The 12,397-nt window shown below is 40.6% G+C and overlaps 1 protein-coding gene across 1 annotated transcript in view; it reads right to left on the bottom strand.

Moving 5' to 3' along the window:
- The window catches only part of MYO16 (myosin XVI), a 603,762-nt gene that overhangs the window by 433,039 nt on the left and 158,326 nt on the right, over positions 1-12,397 (bottom strand). The window contains 2 exon segments of the mRNA XM_027776197.1: positions 1,759-1,884; positions 11,280-11,404. Coding sequence (XP_027631998.1) covers positions 1,759-1,884; positions 11,280-11,404 — 251 coding nt within the window.

The raw sequence follows: 12,397 nt of genomic DNA, 5'->3' as shown, positions 1-12,397 counted from the left end.
TGTTTTAAAACACCTACTTAAACTTGTCTTCCTACTCCTCCACACTCATCACAGCAGTCAAGCCCAGAAATAGCACCTCTGGGAACGCTTTGGAAGGAGACACTACGACAGACACCTCAGAAATGCAGAGGGCCACGCGAGGGCATCGTGGACAGGCTGGAAACCCAGAAGAAACGGGCAATTCCTGAAAGTGCACAATCCAATGAGGCTAAACAGGGAAACAGAAAGCTAGAGCAGACCCATGACAAACAAGGAGACTTGCCGGAAGCCCAGGGTGAGGGTATTTACTAGTCTGTTAAATATATGTGTAGAATAACTAAATCTTATTTACAGGAAATGCTAAAACAAACAATATTCTTGTTAGTTTGAAAGACCTTCCCCAAATATATGTGTTTTCTAAATTCCTTAAAATATAAATGCTTTCAATTCTTTCAGCCCTTGTACTATCCACCTTTGAGAGTAAATATGTACATGTTGGTTAGTATCTAAGAGGTCTAAGTTAGTATAAACTTACTGGATATGAGTGTTACCCCAAACTAATTTTTCTAATTCAATACGTTCAGCTTAAACCTCCGTGTATTAAAAAAACTGAGTTTTTATTTGCATGTTTGTTTTACATTAAGGCTTTCTCTAATACAAAATGTTATTTGTATTTCTAGAATTAGATTTTGGTATGAATTATTATGAACACTGGTCTGTGACACTGGCTCATATAAATCATGTAAAATTCAGAATATGTTTCTTTTTCATGATACAATGATGCCTAGTGGAAAACTGGTCTGTGCTATAGTAACTCAAGATATCCTAGAAACAGTCAAAAATCACCTTAGAGGGGGCAAGCAGATGGTGTGATGGTTACATTACTGGACTCCCAGATGGCTGACCCCAGTTTGAGTCCCAGTTCTGGTGGTTTAAAACTCATGGGTGCATGGGTACATGCCCAAGATCCCAGGAGTAGAACGGAGAGTGGATTGTGGTGTGGCTATTCCCCTGGGGGTGGTAGTTTCTCACTTTCCTTCTCTCTCCACCTCCCCCCATGAGAACATGCACTCTAAAGGAAAAACATCTAAAAACAAAGATTTAGAGAGATTTTCCCTTCACCCTCCATTCATTAAGTGAGATATAGCTTACTGGCCTAACAGCAGTGGTACAAGCCGAAGGGTGCCCTGTGAGGGACTGTGTCACATGGACCAGCCTAGATAGGCCAGGTGTGATGGTGTGTACCTGTGACCTAGGGAAGGACGGTCACTATGGTGAGACCTGGTCATAGAAAATATAAGGACCCCTCTCTTTCTCTTTCTTCCTCTCTCTCACTCTACCACAGAAAACAGGAAACATAATTTATAGAGAAAAGTAAATCATAAGACATAAATTTGCTTTCCATCTACTGACTGACTTATTATAGACTTACAAAACTATAAACTGATAAATTCTTAAAAACATCCAACTCACCAAGAATAAATTAAGCTTATAAGGACTAACTAGTATTAAGGTTACAATACTGACTCCATTTTATAAAGAATGTTTTTTGGTTTTGATTATTTCTCCAGTGATCAGGACTGTAATATACAGAGTCATAGAAATATATATTACATGCCCTTGAAAAAGTAAGTATTTTCCTTCATCCATAAAAATATTTGTTTTGCAAGAAGATGCTATTAAAAGTCAACTACACAATTAAATAAAATCAAAGTTACACACGTAGTTTTTTCATTGATTATGAAACGATTTTAAAAAGTAACGCATAGACCCCTTTACCTGGCCGTACTTGGCTGCCAAGTGGAGGGGTGTCCAGTACCGGTCGTCCGCGATGCTGGCGTCCGCGCCGTGCTCCAGGAGGAGGGCCGCCACCTCCCTGTAGCCACTCGCACAGGCCATGTGCAACTGCAGAGAGAAGATGGCTCACTACTTCATGTGAAAAGGAAGTGGTGATGTCAACACCGCTCACGCCATGGTTTGAAGTGAGCTGTCTAATAAAACAATGGATCAAAGACTCAGAGACCACAAAACAAAAGAACACACGTGTTATTTGTCTACTTGGGTGCCAGGGGGTATGTTCTCATTCTTTGAAGGGAAGATTAGGAGTTCATAATTTATTGTCTTCTGTCTGTGATTATGTACTTTTTCATAGAGCTCCTATTCCCCACCCCTCAATGCTCCTTTCTACTACAATCTGAATATTTTAAAATACAAAATGCAAAAATTCAATAGTTTGCACCACTTTCTGCCCAAGGGTCAAAGGCCTATTGCCGATCTCGAACACGCCAGCCACCGTACTTGGAGCTGTAGAAAGGAGTACGGCAGAAACAAGAACGTGACCACCGTGGTGCGTATGTTCACGTGAAAGGCGCGGAAACGAGAAAGAATCGTTCGTGATAGGCTTTAAAATGGCTGTGTCGTGATCATTTTCACATTCTCCCATTTTTAGTTTTTTAATAAGAAAAGGTAGCTTAAAAATGAGGTTCTAGCACGGCAGCCCACGGCGTGGTGATGGAGGTGGCTGGATTGCACAAGGTCAACTGTGCAGTTCAAGCCACAGACCCAGTGGCTTGGGAAACATGCGGGACGTGTGCACGTGCATGCCCAAAATCCCCAAAGAAAGGAGGAATAGAGAAGAAACTGCAGCATGAATACTGCCTGTGGGGTGCCTTCTCACACTCGCTCTCTGTCTGTCTTTCTCTCTCTGATGAGCATATGTTTCCTCTGGTAAAACTTAAAAAAAAAAAAGAAAGAAAAAAGAGAGATCTTAGGAACTGCAATTTAGGAACTATAATGAGAATATCAGAGTTTGAACATTTTTATCATAATTTTCAGAAGGGGGAATTCCTGTTTCCAAAGTAGCAGCCTTTATTTCTATGTAAACTATCATCACATCCCATTTAAATGCAGTTTCTAAGGAACTACATGATTTATTTCATAAACATATTAATTAAGGAGAAACTATCAGTAAAAGGAAACAGTAACTTAGAAGTGGCAGAATCTCTGACAGAGCGATTTCCCATCCTTTCGGTAAATACCCAGGAGTGAGAGTATAATGACCAATACCAGAGTCTACACTCGGGGGAGGGGGCATGGCGAGTTCAGGAGAAAGTGGTTTGCTGACCCAACAACGCCTGGGAGCAAGTGGCCTCAGTCATGGAACGGCATACCACAGCAGGGCAGGAGAGGCCCCGCCCGCCTGGCACGCGCTCCCCTCCACACTGACACGGGGACCAGTCAGACGTGCACAGCACAACGTCGTGTTCAGTGGTAAAGACGAGGATGTCCATGTCCTGGATCTGATGATCACACACTGTGTGCGTGCTTTGAAAACCTTCCTGGACTCCACAAAGATGTACAATGATTATATGTAAGTCAGAAATCACAATAAGGAATAAAATAAATTCAATACCACTCTGAGCTTGGCAGCGTGGGCTTCTGTAGCTCTCTTCCTTTCTGTTTTCATTACAAAAATAAAACAGTACCAAAGTCAAAAAGCCTTATTTCTTGTATAAATTCTGGTAAAATTTATCAGAAGCATTTATGTTTCTCTGTTGGACTTCATTGTACGTATCAGTCTACAGTATATACTTACCTGTTTATTTCTTTTACTTTTTTTTTTTTGGAGAGGTATTTGCTATAGGGCACATGCGCTCGCCAGACAGAGAGAGACAGAGAGGCAGAAAGCGAGAAATCACCCCCGAGAGGGGATAGTTACGCCGCAATCCCTTCTCCTCCATTCTCCTTTCGGGATCTTGGGCACGCAAGCACACGCGCCTGGCGTGAGTTTTAAGCCACCGGGTCCGGGACGCGAACCGTGGTCGACTACGTGGGAGTCCAGTGACAGCCATTACGTAACAGCTGGTTCCCATGTTTCTTTTACTTTTAACTACATTAAAGCAACAAATATATTCATCTAACTTAAGGCATAACCATTGAGACCAAGTTTCACATCAAGACCAAGTCTTCTCACATTTTTTTATATACAGAATTCACCTCATTTGTACTCTAACAAGCAGCCCTAAGAATGATATACCCACAGGCATTTTAGAAAACAACATTTATAAACTTGCTCTCTTGGAGGACTAATCTTTTACCTGCATCTAAATTTATTCTACATTATTTGAATAGTCAATAAGTGATTTGCAGGTTCCTCTACTATATGCAATAATATCTGGATTTCAGAAGATTTTTATGTTTAGTAAAAAAAAAATTTATAAAACTGAATTAAGAACCAGTTAATTAGCAACTGATATGAATTATGCCATGCTCAGCGCATGGCTCAGCCCCTGTGGGAGGGGTTTCATTTACATGCAGCAAAAATTGGGTTCTACCATCTAGAATTTGGTCCAACCCCTGGCTAGTCATATGCACAGCTGAGACGTGGAAGGAAGGCAGTTCTGGTCTACCACTAGAAAAGCTATCTACCGCCAGCCCTGGAGGGCAATGGTTAAGGCCCATGCACTGGAAGCAGGACCTCATATGGCTGATCATGGTTCGAATCCTCGCCTCAGAGGCTTGAAAAACAAACTGGGAGGGAAAAATGGAGGAAAGGTGACTATGCTCCACTAGGGGATTTTTTTTTCCTCTCTCTCTCTCTCTACCTGGTGAGCACATGTGCTCTCTGTAAAAACAAAAACAGAAAGAAATAAAGCTATCTAAACAGAAACACCATCTAAAATCTAAAAAACACTGATTACCAGCGACATCTACGGAGACTTGCAAATTTAATTCTAGCTAATCTCAAGACAAAAACAAAACTACATAAAGAACTCTAAATTAATACTTCCACTTTACATAAAAGTTAAAACAACTTTAAAAACTTATCATAATAAAATGTCAGGAGCAAAAAGTCTTTATTTTGATTCTGCTGATAACTGCCATCTGAACTCAAGGCAGGTCCCTGAACTGCTGGGGCAGGGGGACTTTGTTATCACTGAGCACATGATAGAGTTAAAAACAAAACAAACAAAACCAGCTAAGCCAGCCTTTATTCTGAAATGGATCTCCTACTCTTCCTGCTATGGCCGGAAGCTATTGGGCACCCAAATCACCATGGGGGCTTGCAAAACTCCTGCCCGGCTGCCTGGCAGGGTTATGAGAACTGTTGAGGGAGTCTCCAGTCTGGGCAGAAGCAGCAGGAAACCCAGCCAGGAAACCCAGATCCCGTGTAACTTGCCAGCCCAGTCACAGTGCACGACATGGCGTTGGGGTGGTCCCTCAGGGACGGCGTCTGACAGTTACAGACACTCGTCTAATCTTGACCACCAGCGAGGCGGTCGTTACCCTGACTGTGCTGATGCAAAACCCGTGTGTAAGAGAATTTCCATTACTGGCACTGAGACCCAAGGCCACATTCTGCTGCCCAGCCTAGACTCAGGCCTGAGTAGAGGGGAGAGTGGACACCTGGGTGACATCATGGAATCAATGCTCTCAAGACATCGCACAGAATTCCCACTGCTTACTTGTCTTACTGTGAAATTCTCCTTCCTGTACACCTCTGGTCCCCCACACGCTAATTTTGCACAGGTCCAGCCTCAGGAAGTTGCCCCACATGTACACACTTACCACTGCATCACGTGCACACTCCCCGGCTAGCACAGCCTGGTTGTCAGATGCAGCTGTCACCTCCTGGCATACTTTACAGAACCATCACCAGGCGCTGACACTCTTCAGACACCAAAGCACATGACAGTCTGAGACTCCTCTCCAGGGGGTCTGAAGCCACTCTCCAGGAACCCCTCCAACCCTACCTCCCCTGGCCCGTCTAGCCTGACAGGACCTGAATGAAGTCAGGGCACACGGTCCTTGAGCCTTCGAACACCTCGCTGGTGATCTCACAGGGGAATAATCTTGCACTGGCCGAGGTGGAAGCCCAGAAGACCGAATCTGTGTCACCCAAACACCCTGCAGTGGTCAGCTTGTCCCTTTAATGGCAACTTGCATGTCTAAAATATACTATCAGCTGTTGATCTTATTTAAGATAGATATTTTCAGCTTATTTTCCCAAATAAATGACAGTCCTCATATTTCAGAACATACCCCTAATAGAACAGTAATAAAATAGAAAAAAGTACCAATTATTATATGTCTTACAAGTTGGTTCTCAGATGAACCAACTGCTCTGATTAGGGCTTAACACCACAAAGTAGAAATTCATGGAAGCTGAGCATTGGCATGCTCCCGGTCCTTAACTAATAAAAATCCAGAGATATTTTTCTAACTATAAATTAGTATGGAATTTTTTTTTTAGTTTAAAACATGTATAAAGTGTGAAACATTTTTAAAAATATTGAGCATTGTACTTTCCTGACAATTGGTTTCCACGTTCTAGTGATTTATATTTATTTAACTAAGCCATTTATTTTACAAAATTAGAATCACAGTGTATTTCATAAATTAAACCATTTGTGTGTGTGTGTGCATGCACACACACGTGCTCATGTGTGTGTGTGTATGTGTGTGGTGGGTCTCCTACCGTTTGTTTCTCTACATCCCCCATTTCCCACCCTCCTCTCAATGTCTCCAGTACCCACAGTTGCTTTCCTTATCCCTGCCATAGAGTGCAGACGTTTGGTGTATATTAAGTGGGAAGTACACTGCTTCTCTTTCATAGTCTCGCTTGCTTCACTTAATGTTAAATCTTGCGTATTCATCAACTTCCTATCAAATGCCAAGGTCTCATTGCTTTTTATAGCTGAGTAGTATTCCATGGTGTGTATGTTTCACGCTATCTCAATACATTTATCTGCTCTTGGGCATTTGGGTTGATTCCATATCTTAGAAATTGTAAAAGAGATTTTTATAAAGAACTATATTCCATTTAGTTATTTTACTGCACATTCTAAAATAAGGGAAAAGAAAGCATAAACCAGCTTACTAGAAGTTTATTTTCATGAAGCCCTTTGTTAGCAGTTTCATCTCTTTTGCTCTAAACAATTTAACAGTGTGAGAAATTATTTTTCATTTTAACCACAGGTGACAAGACAACTCATCATATGAAAACTGATCTGTGAACAAGTGTCTTCTAATCTCTTTTCCACCACTACAGAAAAGCACAGTGCACCTTACAGAAAGAACACGCCAAGAAATGATAGTCATTAGCATAAACAGACTAACTGATTCAGACTTAGGGGTCTACACCACCATTTGTGAAATGCCGTGAATAGGGAGATGGTGTCCTGGCCTTCCATTCACTGTCACGTTTGTGTTAAAAGTTCAGAAAGGATTACCACAAGATTTAGTTACTGAGAAACAATTAATTATCAGCAACATTTGTGCTCTCTGTTCAAAAAAAAAAAATAGTCACAAGGAATGTCAAAATTGAAGGTAGTTGAAGATAATAGTAATGTATTGTTCTTATTGATTCTTCTTTTTTTGTTTGTTTGTTTTTGAGAGATATTTTTGCTATAGGTGCATGCTCTCACCAAAAGGACAGAGAGAGTCAGAGAGACAGAAAGCAAGAAACAACCTCTCAGGGGGGATGGCCATGCCTCAGTCCCTTTTCTTTTATTCTCCTCTTGGGATTTTAGGCACACGTGCACAAACACCAAGCGTTAGTTTCAAGCCACCATGACCAGGACCCGAACTGTGGTCAACTAAATGGGAGTCCAGCTAATAACCATTATGCCATCTGCTGGTCCCTGTATTGATCCTTTCAATAGTGTCAGTACTCAAATGTGTATGTTCAGTGCTTAGCAGAGATTAAAGTGTGTAGCTATTTTTATTTAGCAGTGTTTTTTGTTTGTTTTTTAGGTTTTTGCTACAGGGTGCATGCGTTCCCCAGCAGAGAGACAGGGGGATAAGAGAGAGAAAAAAGAGAAAGAGAAAGTGAGAAATCACTCCCACAGCATAAATGGCCATGCCACAGTTCCTTCTCCATTCTCTTCTTGGGATTTTGGGCATGCATACGTATAAGCCATTGAGTCCAGGACTTGAACTATGGTAGGCCACGTGGGAATCCAGCACCTTAACCACCACACCACCTGCTAGACCTTAGGCAGTGATTTTTTTTTTTTTAAAGTGCAGTTGTAATATCTTCTACCATACAAAGAAAAACAAAAGGCTCTAAAGCATTTCTATCATGTGTTCGCCATTAACTCATTGCATGCAGTAAACAAACTATTCCTTAAATACTGCACTCTAACCTGATTTTTGACCCCAAACATCCATTGACACTGCTCTCCAAGAGAAAACCAAGAACCTGCAAGTTCCCAAGTCCAAGAGCCAATCTGCAGTCCCCAAGTACTTGACCCTCCAGCAGTATCTGAGAGCCTCCATCCTCTCCGTTTCATCACACTTTCTCCGTGTGGCTCCAAGGAAACCTCACCCTCTCAGCTTCCTCCTCAGTACTTGTTCCTTTACATCTCCTTTCTGGAACCTCCTCTTCTCTCATTGCCAAGGTTTAGTCCCCAATCCTCCTCCCTTTTCTATTAAATTGGTGATTCCTCCAGTAACAAGGCTGGCGATTTCATTTATATGTTATCAAAGTTTTTTTCTCAGGTCCAGGTGTGTACTGGATTCCAGATTCCAATATCCAACCCACAACTCAACATCTATTATGATACCCATGTGATGTCATTTCAAGTCAACTCTATCACACAACACTTGATCAAGCCAAACACGCTGGCGTCCTTCTGAAGTCTTCTCTTTATCTCACACCTTACATGTATCAGGAAGTCCCAAAGGGTCATCATGAATCTAGCCAGAATTCAACGACTTCTACCCACCTCAGCCACCACTGCCATTGTCTGAGCCACAATGCAGGCTGCCTAGGTTACTAGAAAAGCTCAGGTGAATTCCACCCACACCCTGCCCTCTCACAGTCTGTTCTCACAACAGGGAGAGATCTTTTCAAACCCAAGTAGAACGTGTCCCTTCCCTCTTCAGAACTCTCTGTGTTGTCCCCCTCAGATAATAGCCATAGTCCTCATGTGACCCCTAAAGCTCTGTATGGTGTCGTCCCACGACAATTTCTCCTGTTTACTTCTTTCAAGTCATTACTCAAAACTAGCTTTGTTACTGAGATCTCACTGTCCACCTGTCCAAAATGGAAAACATACACCCAGCAGATCCCTGTCTTATTTTGTAATTTTCTCCTTATAGTTACCATTATTAGTATACGATATGTTTAGCTAATTTTTAAAAAGTAATTATTTATTTGAGATTTTTGCCTTAGGTTGTCACCAGAGAAAGAGAGAGACAGAAACAGTGAAAGAGAAAGTGAGAAATCACCCTGCAGGAGGGATGACCAAGCTGCAATCCCTTCTCTGTTCTCCTCCTGGGATCTTGGACATGTACGCACATGCATCTGGTGTGAGTTTTAAGCCACTGGGTCAGGGATTCAAACTGGGGTTGACCATGTGGGAGTCCAGAGACATAATAACTATGCCATCTGCTGGTCCCAAGAATTATTAATTTTATTTATTTATTATTATTATTATTATTATTTTAATTTGCTATAGGGCACATGCACTCACCAGAGAAAGAGAGAGAGGGAAAGTGAGAAAGCAAACCACCAGATCAGGAACTCAAACCACGATTGGTCATGTGGGAGTCCAGAGCCTTAACTACCACATTACCTGCTGACCCCAATGTTCAGCTAATTTTTAGTGTATATCATTTATCTTTCCCCAAAACATGAATCCAGGAGAAAAGGATTTTTGTGGTTTCACTCACTACTGTTTTGTTCATACCATGTGATGAGTAATAGTCAGTGAATTAATTAAGTTGCATTGCCAATTAAATATGTTATTTTTCAATAAACTCAAAACATGCTTAGTTTTCTTTCTTATGAATTACATTTTTAATATTCTGAAATTTATAAAAATTAATTTTGGAAGACTAAATTTAGAAGACCATCATTTAAAAATTTTATAAACTTCAGAAAACTATAAAATTATAAGAAGACAGTTTTACTTAATTTTGCCAGAGGGCACACACCTGCATTCATCAGAGAGAGACAAAGACAGAGAACTACAGAAAAGGAAAAAGCACCCTTTAGTGGGGTATGGTCATGCTGCAATCCTTTCTCCATTTCTTCATCCTTTGGGATTTGGGGAACACATGTACATGTGCCTGGCGTGTTTTCCAAGCCCCAGGTTCAGGACTCGAACTGTGCAGTCAACCATGTAGGATCCAGTTCACTTAACCATCAAAACCATGGAATCAGCCCTAAAATGATAGATTTCTAAATTTTGTCTTCCAACACCAATATTTAGGAAAATAATTCCATCTAGAGAGCTCAAGGCATTTAATCTGCATTTAATAAAACTTGTCATCTGAAAACTTTACAGATGACAACACTGGTATCCATTTGGTTAAATTAGTTTCTTCATCTATTGTGTTCAACCTTACACCATAGTTTTTCTCTGGAAAAAATTGAATCGAATTTCCCATGAGACCAAGCTTCTACTCCTATTCTAGTTTACTTTCTCTCAATAACCTGGATTTTAACATACTCGTTCCTCTCATAATTAATGTTAATTCAAGCATTGCCAGTTAAGGTAAATTTTATAGGTTGATTAGACAAAATAGTCTTATTTTGGTGACTACATACGATTACATTAAAATTTATCCTTATTTTTGTTAAAGGTTTTTGCCATAGGGTGTGTGCATGCACAAGAAAGAGAGAGAGAGAAAGAGAGACATCTCCCTCCCAGGGAGGATGGCCATGCTGCAATCCTTTCTCCTCCATTCTCTTCTTGGAATTTTGTTCATGCTTGTACATATACACACAATGTGATTTTCAATCCACTTACTCTCAAAGTCCAGCTGTGGTCAGTCATGTGGGAATTCAGTGTCTTAATCACTACACCGCCTGCTAGCCCAAGTTTATCCCAATTCAACTGATATTTTTCTAATTTATTGCAACAGAGATGGATAGTAATACAAAAGTAATGACAGGAGTTTGCTCCAATTTAGAAATTCATTCACTAAGGTAGCCCATACTTTGTTTTGTTAAAACTAAAATGAAAGATTTTTCTTATGATATATTTCAAAAATTGTATTCATGAAATGAATGCATAAAGTTATTCTTAAGTTTGTAAGAAAAAAATAGATAAAAGAAAAGCGTGAAGAAAATATGTCAACACAGGCACATTGGTTGTCTCTCAGTGATGCCATAAGTATTTTGCATTTTTTTTCTTTGCATACTTCTTTTCCAAAATATCTACCATGAATATGCATTATTTTTATGATCAGAAAAAAATACGCAAAGCTTAATTATATCCAATTCTGTGTTTTAGAACCAACTTAAATTCTCCATCCCAACAAGGTCTGAATCAAGGATATTAACTCACCAGTGTTACGCCTTCCTCGTTTTGCTTGTCAACGTCTCCTCCAGATGCCAAGAAGTGGGTGACATCTGCTAACATGCTCATCGGTCTCTGAAGCTTCACTTGGCGCAGCGAGGTCAAGTCCACTCCTAGGGGGAAAACAGCCTTTCAAACAGAATAGAGAGACGCTTCTCAGCTGCTGGAGGTCAGGACAGCTTTATCTGCTCTTCCCAGCAGTTCCCCTTTGAAGCCTCTCTTCCACTTTGAACTCTATTTCAAAGCATAGATCATTGTTTCTCTTTGCATACATTCTCTTCCCAACTAGACTGAAGTCTTTAAAAGAAGAAACATCTATCTCTTGTTCTTTACCAAAAATAGGACATGACACCTTGTCCATGGCAGGCGTTCAATGTGCATCTGTTTTAGGATAAATCAACATACACTGCCCAATGTATTTTGAAGTATGTGAATTTAAACAAGTTCTAAATATATAGTTTTTGTTCTCTATGTTTTCCTGGCCAAAATAATTGCTCCTGAAAGTAATGTACTACTTTGGAATAGAAAAACAACTTTAGTGAAAACAAATTGGAAAAATCTGATGAATTTTGTAGTTTAGTTAATAGCAGGGTTGTTCTGCCAATTTATTAGCTTTGAGAAATATACCACGATGGCATGGTGACTTTAAAGGAAGCTTGGTGGAGAGGATGTTGGAAATCTGTACTATCTCTGAGGTTTTTCCTCTGCATCTAAAATTATTTTAGAGTATTTTAAAAGGATGTTCCTGTAGACTATTTCACTGGTACAAATACAGATCACTCAGAGTTAAACACTCACAGTCTGACTTCACCGACCTGGGAGGTTCATGCACAGAGGGTTAGGTCTGCTTGCCTCCTATTTATACCTCGATTCAACGTGTATTTTAACCTGAAATTTCCCGCCAGTACAATCTCGATGCTGTCTTGTAGCTCTTCATTTACACATCCCGTTGTGAGCACTGGGGCCTGGACAAAGCAGCTATTTACCAAGGGGAAATAACTCCCGCAGGTGAAAATGAAGACAATGATACAACAATGGCTATATTCTGCTCTCAGCAGGCACTGTCTGAACCCGCCTCTCCCCTGCGCACTTTCCAGGCTTCCTCT

This window comes from Tupaia chinensis, unplaced genomic scaffold (genome assembly GCF_000334495.1).
Source record: "Tupaia chinensis unplaced genomic scaffold, TupChi_1.0 Scaffold000644_1, whole genome shotgun sequence".
Taxonomy (NCBI): Eukaryota; Metazoa; Chordata; class Mammalia; order Scandentia; family Tupaiidae; genus Tupaia; species Tupaia belangeri.
The sequence above is the reverse complement of the archived record's forward strand: the minus strand, read 5'-3'. Positions and strand labels throughout refer to the sequence as shown.